Here is a 19,092-nt window from a genome sequence, read left to right on the forward strand (position 1 = left end):
GGACTAGAACACTTGTGTACAAAATTCAATTATCATCACCACAGAGCACATCTTCAATAGCTTCCAAGAAAAATAACGAGCTCAACCGTTCAACTTCACATCGATCACCTAGACATATAACTAGCAATATTTACACGAACCTGCTGGAGAATCATCAGCTTCAGCGTCATGTGCAGTCATGTCTCCTACCTACACCACCATACTCTCAAGTTCGGGATATCCAAACTGCTGCAGAAGGGAAATGAACTTGATCTTCATATGAAGCAAGTCGTGACAAGAAATGACGATAGTTTCTAGCTGGACAAATTCTAGAGTATTCTCAGTTCTACTAATTCACATACCCCACAATTCAAGTTACTCACTTGGGTTTCAGGGGGGAAAAACTATTAAACGACACTAGGCACAAAGGGCCAAAATAATGTGCTGTTTGTTATGTCCCCAAACCCGTCTAATCGAACGGCTGCAAGAATCAGGAAGCAACTGCGTCCCTACAAATCTAGAAATCGCTGTATCTGCACCAATTAAATTAGAGCCAGAAGGCTAAACAGAAGATTGATCCACCACTGCACCACAGAAGCACCATGACAAGGATTAGCGTTGACTTACTCTTTCAATATTTTATAGTGCAGCACTTCATTCATTCAGCATTAATATTAGGAGGAAGTTGACCATAACCACACTACAAACAGCAGCATGTACCCAGCTCGACTTCTGGATATATATATGTAGGAGACCACTTTCATCGTTTGTCACTCATATCTTCTTCAATCACTAGCCCTAATTGAACTGACATACAGGACACAGTGCAAAAGAGTCTATAAAATGCTGCTCAAGCACTAGCAAAAAAATTACCTGCTCGCGCGTTAACAGCAGCAAAATGAAGATTCAAACTTAAGCAGATCGGCCTGTGAGGGAACCAGACTGCTTCAAACCCCGCAACACAGTTTGCACCTCAGATGAAAGAGTCAGACTCCCCCCTAAGCTTTGAACGGAGTGTTCTTTCTCCCTCTCTATAGCTGACATGGAACCCTCGCTCATGGAAGTTGTAGGCTTTGCCGCAGGTCGTGGCGAGCAGGTTGTCGACCATGATCTCCCGTTTGAGCCCGCCAGAGTCAAGATAGCGTCCGCCTAAATTGCATCAGCCAAGAACAGAAAAATAAGAAATCATTCATTCAACTGGTTTTTCTCATTGGCTTGCTAAGAAGAATCCAACGACAAAATGACGCGCATCCTAATTACTCAAATACATCAGTTCATTAGTATATCTGCATGCCTAAACAAATATGAATTGGAACTGCACTGCAAAAAAAAAAAAAAAAAAAAAAAAACCATCGGGAACGTGATAACCTCACCTTATCCGGGGGGACGTCGTCAAAAACATGAGCTTGCCCTCCGTAGAAGATGGTGAGTTGTCGACTTGATGTAGAAGGAGCTTGGCGACTGCAAAAATTAAGTAAACAGTATTTCTTAGAACACTAATTGTCACCTTAGCATAAACACGCACTAAGAGTGACAGCAAAAAGAGAGCAAAACCATTATGAAAACTGCGACATTAAATAAGTTGATTTTTGTTCTAATTTGTCAAAATTCACGACCGACAAACAAACTCTAAGAAAAACACGCACATTCATGGATATCCGAATCCACAGAATGAAAAATACCCCAAATATATGCAAAAGACATTAGCTAATAAAATTTCCAGTCAGAAACTGCTCTGTTAATTGAAATTTTCATCCACTTGCTTCTGAGCACGGAAGTTTTCTGAGAAAAACCTGACTTTAAATGTGACTAGGACTGGGTGATTCACCTCAATGGAATCATAGACTCTGAACCTCCATTCTGATTTTGTGACTTTTGATGCTGAGGTGCGAGAGGAGGACAACCACTAGATCCCGCAGGATAGGGTGCAGTTCGGTCATGATGAAGAAGCCCAGCGTTATCGAGAAGTCCTGCTAAAACCGAATGTTTTAGTCCTGTTCTTGAACCCTCGTCAGCTGCTGGTTGATCCAGTTGAGAACTGCCAGCCACATTGTTCTCCCGGGGTGGCACAACGAGAGTCCTATCTGTTCTCTCTGCTCTTTCAGCACAAGCCCCCAGGTGACTAATTCCTCGCATACCAACACCAGTATTGATCTGTGAGGGTCTGTAAGGTTGATGTTTCTTTACGGGCCGTTGAGAAGCTTCAGGTTTTGTGCTCTGCTGCAACCAAGGAGGGCTTCTACTAGATGCTCGAGGAGGTTGCATTGAAAGACGGAGATCGTCACCGGATGCCTCACTTGTCTCGACGATCTTCTCCTGTCTTATGTGTTCATGCCGAGGTGCCTGAACCTTGACCCGAAACAATGATCAACAGACTGTCCAAATTTGCAAAACATCCTCAAGTGAACTCCAAACAAAGAAAACCACGGAATGAAAAAGAATACAACCAAGTCAAACAAAGAAAGTGAGAAAAAGAGACATTCAAAACGCTAATAGCAGAGCATAAGCTATGAACTCAGAAAGTAAACAAGTTCGACAAATACCTTCTGTGGCCGAGAACTCTCTAATGCTTCAACAAGGCGCTCTTGTAATGAATCTCTATTAGTCGGTGAGTCCCTCTTTCTTGACAACTTGTTTGTATCTGCTTTCAACTTGGAGAAAGCACTATTGTTGCCATGATACTGAAGGGGTACTGCTTGGGCTCGCTGCCAGCCGACTGCAGAAACATAAGCATGGGGAGTAAGAAACAGCTTCTTATACCCATCTTAATCACAGATGGAATTCCACAACAGGAAAATATGCATATTCCACAAACAAAAATTTCAAATTGAAGATCCTTGAAAACGTCAAGCCGAAAATGCCTGCAGAAGCTCACAAGGCACTACGTTTAAAACAGATACCCAATGTGAAATGAAACTGCCACAGACTGTACAAGAGATAGATAAGTGCACGAAATAAAGCCTGCTGAGGGCATCCAAGGTGAAGACATGCTGTACCTGAACCAAGATCAGACGAGCTCGGAACGGTCGAGTAAAACGGAGGGAGGACGTGTATGGGAGTGGAATTAGATTTGAACCGACCGCTTGTTCCCGATGACGCTCGAGTGTTATTCGTCTCACCGTCGCCTTCAGACTCGAAACCCGAGCTGATTCTCGAAGCAGGAATCATCTCTGAAGAGAGGTATTTCACTTGGTTGATGTCATCGATTCGGTCAAGACCTAAAAAGTCTCGAAACACGGGCTGGTCCTTGTCTGCCATGACTAGATTCATGTTGTAGCAAGCAGAAAGGGAATGAGGTTCATGACAAGTTCGCCAGGCTATCAGGAGCAGCTAACTGAAATGTCAAGAAACATGAACGTTATTTTCGAGGATACAGGAATCTGTAGCATCCCAGGACATTGAAGTTAACTCACAAAAATCAGCACAACTCATGTGACCATGTGAGCTTGTGGACTTAGAATTCCTAAGGCTGGAACCTAACATAGCTACTGAGATTTGTATTAGACGCAAATAATTTCGGCCCACGTAGAAAGCACATTTTCTGAAAATAAGCACTCGACAGTATCATACAGAGAGTTTCACAGTAATATCCGAAGCGGTCAATATCGCGAACACCCACGTTCTCTACGGTAATGAAACGCGGTTAAGAGTCTACAAAGTAACTTAAAAAACATTATAATGGTACATACTTAAGAAAACGTCGCCACTCTCAGACTATTTACTTCTACTTCGAGACATTTCAGGCCCCTCCTCTACAGCCTCCACGACAAGTTTACAAATCAATCGATCGAGATACACCAAATCCAGCCGATCGAGGATTAGTAGCATCTGAACATATAACAAAAAACGATCATTTTGACCCATCCAATTCCACGCACGCACATACGATGTAAGAAGAAAGAACGAAAGGGGGACCAAATATATATAAACATGCGCAAAAAAAAAAGTAAAATATAAATAAATCAAATTGTTCAAAAGAAGAAAAAAAAACAAATATATTTTTTAACAATAAGGGGAGAAAAGAGAAAAGAGGTAGCGAGAAGAAGAAGAAGAAGCAGCAGCGGCGACAGCAACAAATGTCACAGCACTTGCATACTACTACCATGAAGCTCACAAAAGAAGCTGCGACTTATCTGACACCAAAAGAGATGGTATCACGCCTACGAAAACGTTGATCGCAGAGTCACCTTCTTCATAAGCGTTGAGCTTGTTCAGCCGCTCATACCCAAGTTCAATAATTACATAAAGCAAGCAAACCTCCCAGACGATTATAGCGTCTACGACGCTTATACTCTCCCCCTCTCTTCCCCCTCACCTTGATAGAAGATCCGGGAGGTCTTGCATACCTTATCAGGAAGCGTGCAGTCAGTAAAATGTAACGATTCGAGGAAATATCCGTAGAAGCGGCTTGCTCTTCAAATCACAGCTGCTTCACATTTCCTTTTTTCCCAACTTTCAAGTGCACTGTGCCGTGTGCCTCCCAAACGCCTTGAACTCCCCAATTACACAAGCGCAACTTTGAGCCCAACCTCACACTCAACACCACATTTTTGTCCCGTTCCACTTTCGGTTCATACTCAAGCCAAAACTGCGTGTGAAATGTGCTGCCCTGTCACTGTGGAAGTGTACAAAGAAACACAACCCCAGAAGCGTGAACAATGAACAGGGCCACCCCAGTTTACGGCCATGTACGAGGCGTGACTCCCCAGCACAAGGGCAATTCCGCCATTTCTCTCGACATCCCTCCACAGACCTCCCCGGCAACACGGACCGGCTCCAGCATCCCCAACAACACCACCACCCGAGCGGGGAGATCGCTCCAAAGCTCTTTACCTTAACAACGTGACTGCGTCAGCAGATGATGATCCATGAAACGAAGAAAAGAGCGAGCGAGAGCGCGAGAGAGAGAGAGATAGAGCGCGAAAACGGCATCCACGTGAACACAAATAGAAACGCGGACGCGGAAGCAGCAGCAGCAGAACTAATCAATCACCGGCAAAGCGGAAAGACAAAAGAAGAAGGCGATGGATAACTGAGCAGCAGCAGCAACGAAGACGACACGAATAATGTGGTTGTTTCTGCGAGAGCGCTGCGCTTATGAGAGAAAGAGAGAGTGAGAGTGAGTGAGTGAGTGAGAGTGAGTACCAGGGAGGGAGACGAAAACGCGACCACCACACGAAGAAGAAGAGGAAGAAGGAGGAAGGAAGCAAGGGAATGGGAAGATGGAAGCGGTGCCGCTGCCTGGCACGGAGGAGCCGAGAGAGATAGAGAGAGGACAGAGAGGCTTGTGACGGGAAAGGGGCGAAGAAGCTGAGAGCGGAGGGAGCGAGGAAAAACCCAAAAAAACCATTACAATATAATAAAAATACTCACTTACAACACACAAAAACAAATACTAAACCATAACCAAAACCAAAAGCCAGTGCGCCGCACTCCCTCTCACACTCTCTCTCTCTCTCTCTCTCTCTCTCAGACGACGACGGACGGCTTCCAACCCAAGCTGAGATTTCCTACTCATCATTAACATCATCTGAGGGTGTTATTGGTTTTATTACCATAGGCAGAAAAAAAATAACGCAGATATTGTTTTTATGTATCACGTAACTGTATTGAAAAATTACATGTTATCCCATCACTTCGTCTTCGACTTCTCTTTGGGCTGTTGAACATGTTGAGAGTGTTCGTTTATAATGCTTACAGTTTGTCATTTCTAAATGGTCTTTTTTTATTGTTATTATTTCTTCTCAATCCACAATGTTCCTTTTAGGTCTATGCAGTCTCCTCCCTTGCTATTTTTACACGATGAGGTGCAGCACACTGTTGGAGTTAAAATATGCGTTAAATCAAATCCAATGATTTTTTTTTTTTTTTAAATGGTATAGAAACATAAACAAACAAGGAAGATGCATCATATTAACAACAAATCATCACAATGTTAATAATACACTTGTTGGGGCCATTATTAGGCAACTAGCACTGTAAGAACAGATGAATGAGATGGGGATGAGAAGTTGAAATCCCATCCACTCAGAGCAAGTGAACCCTAATAATACTCTCTTTAGGCTCTTCACCTCAGTTGGGTTTTCTACCCATGGGTTCAGAGCCAGTGGAAGAGCCTGTTTCACTCACACACAAACACCTTGTTGCCCTAAAACACACATGACAATAAAAACAAAAAAAAAAAAAACCTGCACACAAACACAACTGGTGGATGTCACTTTGCCTTGTCTTTCCAATTGGATGTTTGGGCTTAGAACTAGCATGTGTGTTTTTTCGCTCTTACTTTTTACTTCTGAAAAAGTTAAAAAGTACATTTTCCTATGTTTATTTGTTATTGATTTTGTTATAATTTATGTGTTCACCTGGGGATGGGTAAGGGACAGGACAGAGAGGGAGACACATGTTGCATGGGGAATGAGGTCCCTTGGAGTCAACATGCCAAATTAAGCAGCAGCAAGGAAGGAGGAAGGGGCCATATATATATATATACACACACACACACGTTTTGACTGGAAACTTCTCATCCCATGCCCACATTATTGGAGCCCCAAAGGCAGATTCCAGAGCAGAGCAGAGAGCAGCCCTGGTTCCCATTGGAACTACCCACACCATCTGAGTTGGAACATGCATGGAGTTGACCACACACATGTCCACTCCCTCCTGGAATATGCCCTTCTCTCTCTATACTCTCATTCTCTCTCTCTATCTATCTATCTCTCTCTCTTTCCTCTCTCTTTCCCCTCTCTTTTTGCTTCACAGCCTGGCCATATCCATGCTTTGGGCTGGCACTTGCTCATCTCTCATGGAACATGTCAAATCTCCACACTTTATTCATTTACTCAATTTGTTTGACTGTGTGTTCATTTATGGGTATTGTAAAAGTTGGTTTTTTATTTTATTTCTTTATTCAATTTGTGTTTTTTTCAATTCTGTTTCTAGGGTTTGTGAGCTGGTTTATAGCGTGATGGAACCAAGTTCTGGGCTTGGGTTTTGAGGAAATTGTTGGCTTCTGATGAACACATTGTCTTTACTTGTCCGTGTCAGTGTGTTTCAAAGTGATTCAAAAAAATCATTGACTGTCATAAAAAATCATGAAAGGGTTCTATCCTTTCATTATACATCCTTGTGCAAACCAGCAAAGACTTGTTTGTATGTGTGCATGTATATGTTTTTTTGCAAATTCCAAAATAGTTCTAGACGTTTGGTGGGGTTGACAAAAAAATAAAAAAAATAAAAAATAAAAATCCAGATAACTATTTGGATATCATGTGAGAAGAATAGCAAAAGTAAAAAGGTATATGTGTTCATTTCAATGACTTTGTAATCCTTGTAAGTTATAGAATGGACTGCTGCATTATTTGCTTTTAATCTTAGTGTATTTATCACAAAACAAGCATCAATTTGTTTTTATGTTAAACATCATTTTGAAGTGTTGGAGAGAAAAATTTAACTATTTTGCAAATAATCCATGCCTACAAATATTGAATGTGTTTATTTTTTCTGATTCCAAAAATAAATAAATATCTTAATAAACACTAATACTAATAATAATAATAAATTCAGATTTCTCATGAAATATGAAATGAGTATCATTAAAATATATGCTATCTAAAAACTTCTACAAAAAAAATGAAGAGATTGTGCAGTTAATCATTATGTAATACTGATAATTTATACATATCCTTAATTATAAATGAATGATAAAATTGTATTCTAAAACTGGTTTTGTGATAATACCTAAGGAAATAAACAAAAAATAAAAAAGGTTCAAAACAAGTATTGCACCTGAATCATGGTGTAAATCATCACAATTATTCCAATAATAACTACTTGATAATCTAATTTTATGTGAATGAAAAATGATCCATAACAAATACCAGAGGATTTTAGAAAATACCTGTGTTTAACACCATTCAAATTGAAGATGCTTAGAAAAATGAACAAGAAAATCTCCTTGTAGAAAGATCCCAAAACAGATGATTAAAACATTTATCAAATAAAATGAATATGTAATCAATGACAGTAAATGTTTATATATATATATATATATATATGTATCCTTGTACACCCTGGAATGATTTACATAAACAAGTATTTATCTACATGTACAAATATCCAAATAGTTATATTTAATACATAAATGATGTAACATATTGTATTTTTTTGGGGGGGGGGATATAATGTACATTTTAATACAGAATGCTTGGTACTCCGCCCTTACTTTCAAATGGCCAATACATGTAACCTCCATTGTTAATTTTGATCCAATTTTTATTCTGTTTACTACACAAACCTTTTGAGGAAACTCTTGAACATGGTTCACATGTTGAATGAGTGTGAAGTTCACACATTTTGATAATTTTGGTATTTTGTGGTTTTAATGAAATGTCACTACCAATTGTCAAGCACAAATGAGTTGTAAAATTTATGTATTCATACAGACACATACATACATACATACATACATACATACATATATTCTGAGCAACTTGAATTCTCTTGCTAATATTTTATGAAAGTAGATTAAGATTCACATTCAAGGTTGCATAGTTTGACTATATTCAGTAAAGTATTGCTGAGTATTGCAAAAAAATCAGTCACAAAATGTTTTAAAATTTTCTCTTTGCAAATAACCAATTGGAACAAGCTTAACCAAACATTTAAAAGTGGAAAGTGAAATGAGGGGCAAAGAAAGTTATGTGGCAGTGTGCTTGCATGCAGAATGGAAGAGAAAAAGTAGATTTAAAAACACCATCTAGGATCTCCAATAGTAAAAGTGAATTTCCATGTAACAACAGCATGAATCTTAAGATTGCTGCTATGAACATGCTCATGTACAGCACCAAAACAATAAAAATAAAAATAACAAACATATATATTTCTTCATGCCCACTTTCTCAACCAATGCCCTGGTGTGTTATAGTCACCATTCAACAGAGCATTTGTCAAAAAGGCAGTGAGATTTGGATCCACATCACTATTAGGCGGCAAAAACGTACAAGAGACGAATCAGAAGGAGAAATGTGCCTGAGAGTTGATGATGGGTGAATTCAATGCATGGCACTACCCCCCCCCTTTTGGTGCACGAAAGTCAAGGGCAATGGCCCCATTTTTCGACAGCCTTCAAGCAAACCCTAATTCTGCTTTATTTAAATTGGTTAACTTCGCTCTGGGGACTTCGGTGACAGCTTCTAAAGCCTGAGCAAACCCCACCCCAGTCGCCATTACAACCCCAACCTGTCTCTCTGTGTGGCTCAGCCTGACCATGCATGTATCGAAGCCCAAGAGCCGTCGGCAACAGAGGCAGAGCAAAGGGCGGGGGGAGAGGCTGGCTGTACATCGTGATGACGAGGGCCGTCGAATCTTGTATCGCGGAGACAATCTTGCTCTTACTGCCGATCGAGGGGTTTGCTGTGGAAAGCCGCCTGTCAGGGTGGGTCAGCACCCACTCAGCAGGACTGGCATCTCTCTCTCCGGGCTTATAGTTTATGCTTGAATTCGACGCCACGTCGGCCGTGGGGTTTAAGATTAACTTGAAACCCAACAATTTTCTAGTGTGAAATGGCAGTACAAGAGGGCGAAATTTCGCCGTCATGTGTAGGAAAGGAGAGCTACGCTTCGGCGGAAGTGTCTCGGATGGGAGGGGCAAGTCAACGGGGCGTCGGAAGTTTGCCGAGTGATTGCCGATATTCTTACGCTTCATCATCTTCATCTTCTTCCTGTCTCTCTGTGTATCTATCCTGCTGCTTCGATACTTATTACTGCTGGCTGTCACAATAAATAACTGGGCCTCAATGTCAACAAGGAGCCTTCCGGCAATAATCCAACCCTGCTTTTCGGCATCCTTCTCACCATGGGCCCCACTTCGTCTTTTTTGTTTATATACCGGAGGAGTCCGTCTTTAATGTGCAGAATATATGTATGTACGGAATATCATATGTTATTTCATACTCTATTATGTACTTTTTATATACGACGAGGACGATAGATGTATCTACGACCACGACGAGAACATCTGTATTTCTTTCTGTGAATTGTTTTCCTTTTTCTTTTTCGGGTGGGGTCAGAGTCCCCTGCCCCCCTATCTACTGCCCGCTTCTGAGAAATCAACCATTGTATTTATAATATTAACACACTATATGATTTTGATTTTTTGTGTATTGGACCAAGGATTCAATGAGCAAGTAATTAAAAATTAAGGTTGAAATTTGTAATTAATATTAAATGGAATATTTAATCATTCAATTTTATCAACATTCAATAACTTGTATAAGTAGCAAAAAGAACATATATGTCCTATATTATTAATGGCAATAGTTACTGCCTTGTCAATTTGAACCAACCAAAATTAACAAACGAAAACAAAATTCGTTTCTGGAATCTAACGTACTTCAAAGTCTGTAAGTGTGTATGCATGTATGTATTACTAAAATTAAATAAAATAATTGTGCAACTTTAATAAATAAATTAATATCCTTACAATAAGCACTTAAGAATCAAAATGCTAGACCGTCACAACCCATAGCCAAAAAACCATATACTTAATTATATTTTAAAATATATCTATATCTCATAAAACATTATTATTTTTAAATATAATTTTAGTATTTACTTAATCATTTTAAGATACTAAAAACAATTCTCTTCATGCATTTGTTTTCATTGTATATACATATATAAAAACCAAATTTAATTACAACCATTGTTCTAATTGTTGCAATTTTAATTATTGTGAATTAATTTGTGCCTATTCTTACAAATAATGTAGATTACATGCATGTCTACAAACTTTTGTGATATGAGTTATTTAGAATCAATGTTATCATTAGAAATAAGCACACAATTATTTTTCCATTCTTTTTTACTACAGTCTTTTGTCTTGTGCAGTTTTGAAATAGTAGTTGGTTTGACAGTTTAATCAATGAGCATTTTTAAAAATACAAACATTTATTCTTAAAATGTTTTACATACAATTTTATCTATATTGTATAAAAATATAAGATTCAAAACCTAATTGTAATATTTTCACAATCCACATGTGCTATGGGATTGGCTAAACTGAACAAAACTTGTCAAATAGTCAATTTTAAATCATAAAACATATTACATATTTATACTGAAGAATATTTTTTGAATTGATGTAATTCCCAATGCTTTAAAAATACTTATATATTTTCAAATTTTTAAGATTTTTATTGCCAATATCAAATATATAAACTTTAATTAGATGAAAAACATGTATCTGGTTAATTTTTTTATATGTTGTGTCTATTAATTTATAATTACAATTTTCTAATAATAAGATATTGATCCAATTCATTTTAACTTGAAATTTATAACTTTTTTGGACAAAAAATATATGTATTTGTGACAAATTTGATATCATATATATATATATATATATATATATATATATATTATAGTACAACTTTGATCAAGAATAGGAACTACACAACTATTTAAGATAGGCATTCTAAAATCATCTAAGAAAATTTGAATTGTTTCATGAATTGAATTTCAAAATCTAATACATGTTTATAAAGTTTAACAATATTTTTTGGATGATTTTTTTTTTTTTTTTTTTTTTTTTTTTTTATAGCTTTGGTAGGTATTTGTACACGTTTGTAAGCAATAAAGTAAAACTCAATTGAATGTCTTGTTTATCCATTAAACTTTGTATAGAAATCAAAATTACACCCACAATGTTAATACAGACATTGAATGCTTGTTACAACCATTATATGTCAAATTGATTGAATAAATTACCCAAATTTTACGTGTTATATTTGATTATAATAAATATTGAAAATTTTGAAATCCATGTATTTTGAGTTCATAAGTAAATCAATTAAAATATCTTTTAAAATATCTTAGATAAAATCTATGAGTATTGTTTTAATATAGAAAATACAATTTCAAATCCATGTATTTTGAGTTAATAAATAAATAACATAAAATAGTTATTTTAAAATTATCCTAAAATCAAATGATTGATCTAAGAAAGCTTTTCTTACCAAACAGGATATATTTTAAAGATGTTGTGTCTTTGAGATTAAATAATAATTCTTTTTCTTTTCAAGAATTAGTTAATAAAGTCTTTGAGATATCTTCAATTTAAACCATGAGTTTTTTAGGGCAAATTTTCATATTCATCTTTTTACAGCTAACTGCCTACAAAATATGAAGTTATGATTTTGTAATATAATAAATATACACCAAGTATAAGTATTTTTATTACACTAAATATACACTAAACATGTCTCTAATAATACTAACAAAAAAAAACCAATGCCAAGTAAAAATTGGTAAAATAACCATGGTATCAATAACATAATAACTTCAAGTAACTAAATAAATAATTACATGTATGTAAGAACATAATTAAGTTTTTATTTATTTATTTATTAACTAAAAAGTCCTACACTTACATAATCATGTTTTATATTACAGCAAAAGTCATACTTTTTTAAACGCCAACTAATAAGTCATATTAATCTATCTTATATTCTTCCAGGGCATTTTTATTACTTATAAAATAGAAAACCACTGTAAAATACAAATCATTTGCAATAGCCAATGCTATTTGTTTGTTTGTTTCTTAATCTTTGGAGCATAAAATTGTTTGTTTGTTTTTTTTTTTGTTTTTTGTGTTTTTTTTTTTTTTTAATGTAAACTATAATGCCTTTGTGTCTCTTAATATCAAGTTACAAATCTTTGAGCAAGTTATGTATGTTAGTGTAGATATACATTGGAGCATTATTTTGTGGTAATTTTTAAAATTAATAAGTTCCATAATATGGTCAATGCCTTTTTTTAAGTTTCTATTGAGAAACCATATAAAACATCTATAACCATTTTAAAAATACTAGTCTATTTTATTTTTAACAAAATTAGATTCAACAAATATAAGTGTATCTAAAAAAATAAAAACAAAATATCTCTATGTAAAGAAATTAAATAAAGCTTGATATAGTATTGTATTAAGTTGATGATTTGGCCCAATGACAATAGCACATATCATGTAGAAAAAAATAATGGGTTTTCAAAATATACTGCTTTTCCACAAAGAAAACCAATAATGCGGTTTGTAACATTATATACCTAATTGATAGATAACTTTTCAACATTATGTGTCATAAAGTTTTAAATCCTCTTCTATGAATTCTATGTGCAAAATTGTTGTACATTTTTGTCACGGCCAATTATATCATCAAATAAATAGAGGCAAAGACATTACATTACAACATGTTACAAGCACAATATATTTATTGCATAGAAAAGATTTTCAATAGATATACATGTTGAATTTTCTAATCAAATTTCAAGTTGAAAAAAATATTGTAAATGGAAATTTTGCATAATAAAATCAATATTGAAAGTTGAATGGGAGTTCTGTGATATTTTGCTTGTATTCATGCATGGTTCGTGGTTTAACCTAAACCAACAAGGATCGTTTTGTTGGGTTAGAAGCAAGAAGTGAAATAAGCTTTTGCATGACAAATGCTGTGGAGAATGACATTGGTTGCGAATAGTTTTTCTCCTGCAATTGTGGCAAGATGAGACCCCTGCAAGCTTCTAGTCTGCGTTGCGGTTTGATGCAAATTACGTTGAGGCTGACCTGGCACGATCACGATAGATGTTCATCTTACAGCCTTCGCTCGACATTTGTTTTAATGGCAATTAAACCCCAAATGCCGGGCGACTGAGTCTGTCATTTTTTTGTATTCTAAGTCGGTGAACACATACGATGTATGCATGAAGAGCTGGGGAGAAGCAGCATCTACAGAACACATCAGCTTTGCACCATTTTTGTCCAAAAAACTGATAGATTCGTGAGTTACCTGATTGTAGGTAAATGCAGGTATTTCAGCTGCTCCCGTGCAACATGTTGCGCCAGTGTCTGATGGAAACATGCCATACTGCCCTGCTCCAATTCACCATTGAAGGTTTAGCAATTCTTGGTGGCTTGGAGATGTTTTCAACTGTGCTGATTTATCTTCTTAGTACGATGACCATGTGAAAACTGGTGTACAGTCGAGTTTGACGGTGAAAGGGAACGATATCGACATAATGGCTGGCCATGATTGTGGCAACGGCTCCCGAACTGTCGTTGCATTCGGCAATGAATGCGTTGGGTTTTCCATCTTTGTTGATAAGATGGGAAACAAAGATGTCGGATTTTGGCCGAGTAGTTTCAGCTGTCGGAATGGAATGACTGACATCCTCTTAGACTTGGAGTACCTGGAAGTCGCACAAGGGCAGATAGCAGCATGCACCAAACACTGTGGCGTCGAATCCATCAGTTGAAGCAGCTTTGAAAACCGCTTCATGAGAATATGTTCACGCTAGGGAGTGCTCTGGTGCGCCTCCTTCGTAACGGATGTGAACTGATATTGGAATGGCAGGGCACAAGAAGTTTGGGTTTCAGCTAGACAATTGAACCCATGAAGTCGGATCACAACGGCAAGCTTATGGACCCAAATTGTCTAGCTGAAAGAGTTTGGGTTTCAGCTAGACAATTTGAACCCATTATGTAGGGCGACTTGCTTCGGAAATGAGAGAGTCCTGGAAGGTGAAATCATCATCAACAACACCTACAACCCTCTCTGCAAACGTCTGACAAATCAGCTTGTGCAGCCTGTCTTGTATTGTCGAAAAATGAAACATTGAAGTCTGATTTCACAAAGGAGATAAAATTTGGAAGGGTTTACTGAAGCTGCGCAGGATGAAGCATGAAATCCATTAAACCTGAAGGTATATCAGAGTGGAGCTATGCGCCTTCGAGATACGCCTATGCCTGTCGAAGTTAACAAGACATGCACCTGTAACAATCCTGACCGTCTAATATGTGCACATTTCAGATAGCTTTCACATCTGTCCATGATGGGGGTGGTCCTAAGCAACTAGTGTATCCAAGAACAATGGGATGATTTGATCTTTCTGAATGCTTGTGTCTAAGAAAGAATAGGACTAGAAAACGAGGTTTTGTAGGATTAAGTGCAGGTCAGGAATGAAGTGGTGGGTTATTACATTCCAACAATTATCACCTGGTCAAGTAGACTACTCTCCGTGCGCTTCAATGAATATTTGAGTCGTTGTATTTTAATTGCAGTTCAAGTGACAATCCACGCTTGCAACAAATTGTGCTTCAAATTCGGGCTTGCTGAACAAGTGACCATGAATCCCTTCTGAACGCATGATTTTATTCATAAGCACCGAAACATTGCTCTCAGAGGTTACTGTCTCTTATGTAACGTCTTTCACTTTGTGACTTTTTTCTTGATACCATGAAACGGCGCCATTCTCACATTCGCCGTTTTCTGAAGGTATGCAAAATGAGCTCTCAATTTGGATAGGGGGAGTCGAAAATTGACAAAATAATCTGGTATACTATCATGTCGCATGACAATCTCAGTCTACATGCACCTTTCCTTTGTTGAAATACACGATGTAATTGAAGTCATTCCAGTATTCGTAAAATTTATGACAAATCATTATTTTCACCTTTATCGTTCACAATTCAAAACGTTCAGAAAATAATTTAAACGAATTGGTACATAGCTACTGATGTGATGCATCTACATTCATTACCCCATCCGTTGAATATTTTCAAGTTGTACCCTTGTTAGATATTTCAAAAGAAGGTAACATGCTAGAAATTTCATCACAATGGCCAATTCTAGAGTTCAAATACTTCGTAAAACGTTCCACAAACGCCGATTCTGCTTGTAAGAACTTCATCTCTACTTTGTTTACAATCAAACAAGACAGGATTTCACCAAACTCAAGAAACTACTCTTGTTCAGAGCTCAAGTCATGTTAAGCACCTTGCTCTTCGGACAACGAAGTCAAAACAGAAAAAAAAAACAAAAAAACAAAAACAAAAAACAAAACTGAGGAAAAGTAGGATGTCGAGTGTTATGATACAGATGACGGGTCAATCGTGTGTGGATTGGATCACGATGGAGATGAACCTCGGAAGCAGGCATCTGACGCCCGTGTGAGGCTGTTGGTTTTTTCGCAGACATGAAGACCTTTGGCTGTGGGTCTAGTTACGGAGCTGTGATAACGAGACGTGACATCAATACAATTGGACCTGAGAGAAACTGAGATTCGTGTAGAATCACGGTGAATGTAGGGTGGGTCTTTTCTGCTGTGCAGTACTACCACTACTTCTACTTACTACTACTATCACAATGATCCATCATTCAAGAGAAGTCTCAACAGCACACAATCAGACTGCAGCAGCAGCAATGACGATGGTGGGATTGCAGCACCAGTGCAGTCGGTACCAAAGCGTGAACTCCAAGCTCCACTCCATTCCATTCCACTGCATTGCACTCCACTCCATTTCACTTCAATTCAGGCGAGAGAGAGAGAGGGAGAGTACAATGTGTAGAGAGTGAGGGACAAGATGTGTGTGTACTCAAGGCTCTCACCTCATTGATTCATTCATGTCTCAACACCAGGAATGGAGTGTAGTGAGTGCAATGAGTGAATGAATGGATGGTATGGGATTAGGTTGGGTTAGGTGCAGATTTGTTTTGTTTTATTGCAAGCTGCTGGTGCTGCTGCCGGCTCTCATTCCGGAACCCACGTCAGGGAATCACTTGACCCACTCAAGTCATGACTGACTGTTTCCAATGAATGAATGGTTGTTTGTTTGGGCTTGCATGAGGATTCTGAATCTGACGGAGAATATTTGCTCTCATTTTTTGTTATGATTTCTCACTCGCTCAGGTGTCACGTTGGTAGAGTAGAGTCTGGAGGTGGAAAAAAAGGTGAGAAATGTGAATAAAAGGTTGTTGTTGTTGTTGTTTTTTTTGTGTGACAACAGGATAGAGAAAAATGTTGCACTTGGAAATACAAATGATATAAAGAATGTGATTTCATGATGTTTTAACACTTTAGTACACAATTATTTTTAACATATTGAGATTGTGAATTTGATAGAGCATAAATAATGATTCTATTGAGCATAACTTTATTGTTCCATCTAGTTGCACTATTATTCTTTATAATTTGGAAATTTTTGTAGTCATCTAATTTTTGTCTTATTTATAAGAAAAAAAAAACATAGCAATGAAATCTTGCAATCTTTTTATTATTATTATTATTTTTGTAACTATTGAAGATATTTTAGTGGATTCTGACATGTTAGTTCAAATCATTCTTTTACTTGATTACTATTTTGTACATCTTTTTTTTGGAATTATATATTATACATGTAAAGATTTTTTAAACATTGATCACATAATCATAAAAAATTTGTTTGTATTGAAAACATAATTAGGTTGCAAAGATTATTGGTTGTTTTTTTTCCATTTTTTATACATCTTAGTTACAAAAAGAAGAGATTATTTTGTGTGTAAATAATATTATTCAATACCAAATTTTTATTGGATTTTGTTTCAAAAATATTTAAGGAATTGAATTAGAGACTTGTAAAAGGCATAGTATTTATATAGAAGAAACATTTAGATACATTTTAGAGATGTACTTTTAAGATATCAATTTTTATTACTTTAGCTTAGAAAGATTATTTACTAAAACTTTCTCTCATAATTGTATATTATTAAATTAAATTGATGAAGAATATTATTTGGTATTGACAAAATTTAAAGCTAAGTGGAACTAATATTATCTTTTTATTGGAATTATTATTATTATTATTATAATATATATATATATATTATAGTGATTTATATATAAGAGCATATATACTAAACTTTAAAAATTATTTATAGTAGCTAAATCTTGAAAGTCTTTTAGTTGTTAAACCTCTATTTTCTTCAATTAATTATAATTTATCAAAAATATGCATATGTTTTATTGGCATAATTTATCATTTATATTATTCTACTCTATTTTTTGTTAAATTTTTTTTTGAAGATATATGCACCAATACAATTTGGATTTATTATTTGTGCTGTTATAATATACTTTAATTAAGTGAATAAAATGTTGTTTGATAATATTTATGTCTCATTTCTATATGAATTATAGAGATATTAATTAAATAATAATAACAAAAATTCTATGATTTATATGAAAAGATATTAATAATTTTATTTATATAAATTGCTTGCAAAATGAAGGATATATGAAAAAGATATTACCTTATCTATGCTAAAATATAGTATCAAGAACATGAATCTTGAGGAAAGAAAATACTTAATACACTCATGTATCATTGAAAGAAACTAGAAAGTCACTCAAAGATGATATAATATTGAACTAGAATGACTATTGCCAAAAAAAAAAAAGACTAGAAAGTCTTGGAATAAGACTAAGGACTAGAAAGACATTGATAAGAGTGAAGAAGGCTTCACTCTTCCCTCCATATATACTCTCTAACTAGAAGCTATATGGTAATATTTTATAGGTCTTGCAATATGTGTTGACTTTTTTAGCCACATGTCTTAATTTACAAGGCAAGTTATCTATGTATGCACCACATAGTTAGCTTGATTCACAAGCTACTATATAGAGTCAATTTGTTCCACAAGCTACCAACATGTAGTTAACTTGTTGGCCAAGTTTCTAACCTATAAATACATCTAAAGTTAAAACAATATCTATGAAGTTTTTAGAAAGCTTCTTTAGAAGACTTTATGAAATTAATCTATATTGACCTATATCTACCTAATCATATAAGTAACTATTGAGATGAATGTATATATTGATGACATTACTCTCCTCTTTTATGGATAAGTTCCACAAAGAGCAATCTTCATCTTTCATGGATTTTGTAATTATTCATCTTGATTTTTATAGATGTCATTGATGAAAGGCCTCAACTTTCTTTAGTGCATTTACAAGATTTTTTGATGGCTCCCATATGCGTTCATTAACATCATATCCGCACTAATGAACAAGATATTTTAATCTATTTTGGCATCGTTGTCAAGGACATGAATTAAAAGATGATGCATAAATCAATGAAATCCATGTCAAAGAAAGAGTAACAAAATAGAAATAAAGAAGTACATATATTAAAAGAAACTGGAATAGCTTATTGCCAAAAATCAAGAAACTTAAGACTCTTGAAATTAGACCAAAAATAAAAAGGAATTGATAAGAGTAAAGAGGGCTTCATTCTTGTCTCTATAT

The 19,092-nt window shown here is 36.0% G+C and overlaps 1 protein-coding gene across 5 annotated transcripts; it reads right to left on the reverse strand.

Moving 5' to 3' along the window:
• LOC112272790 (uncharacterized) lies at positions 1-5,256 on the reverse strand. 5 transcript variants are annotated; one of them, XM_073528888.2, is made up of 8 exons: positions 5,125-5,256; positions 4,326-4,812; positions 2,976-3,313; positions 2,523-2,695; positions 1,808-2,322; positions 1,353-1,440; positions 853-1,128; positions 1-563 (listed from the first exon to the last, which is right to left on the reverse strand). In XM_073528888.2, the coding sequence occupies exons 3-7, from the start codon at positions 3,247-3,249 to the stop codon at positions 892-894; spliced, it is 1,287 nt and encodes a 428-aa protein (XP_073384989.1). In that variant the 5' UTR covers positions 3,250-3,313; positions 4,326-4,812; positions 5,125-5,256; the 3' UTR covers positions 1-563; positions 853-891. The 5 variants fall into 5 exon arrangements, with proteins under 5 accessions (XP_073384989.1, XP_024356669.1, XP_090101007.1 ...); XM_024500901.3 differs by having other exon boundaries at positions 1,808-2,328; XM_090244881.1 differs by having other exon boundaries at positions 1,808-2,328; positions 2,976-3,359.
• Positions 5,257-19,092: the final 13,836 nt, after the last annotated feature.

This window comes from Physcomitrium patens, chromosome 19, assembly GCF_059467195.1.
Source record: "Physcomitrium patens ecotype Gransden chromosome 19, ASM5946719v1, whole genome shotgun sequence".
Lineage (NCBI taxonomy): Eukaryota > Viridiplantae > Streptophyta > Bryopsida > Funariales > Funariaceae > Physcomitrium > Physcomitrium patens.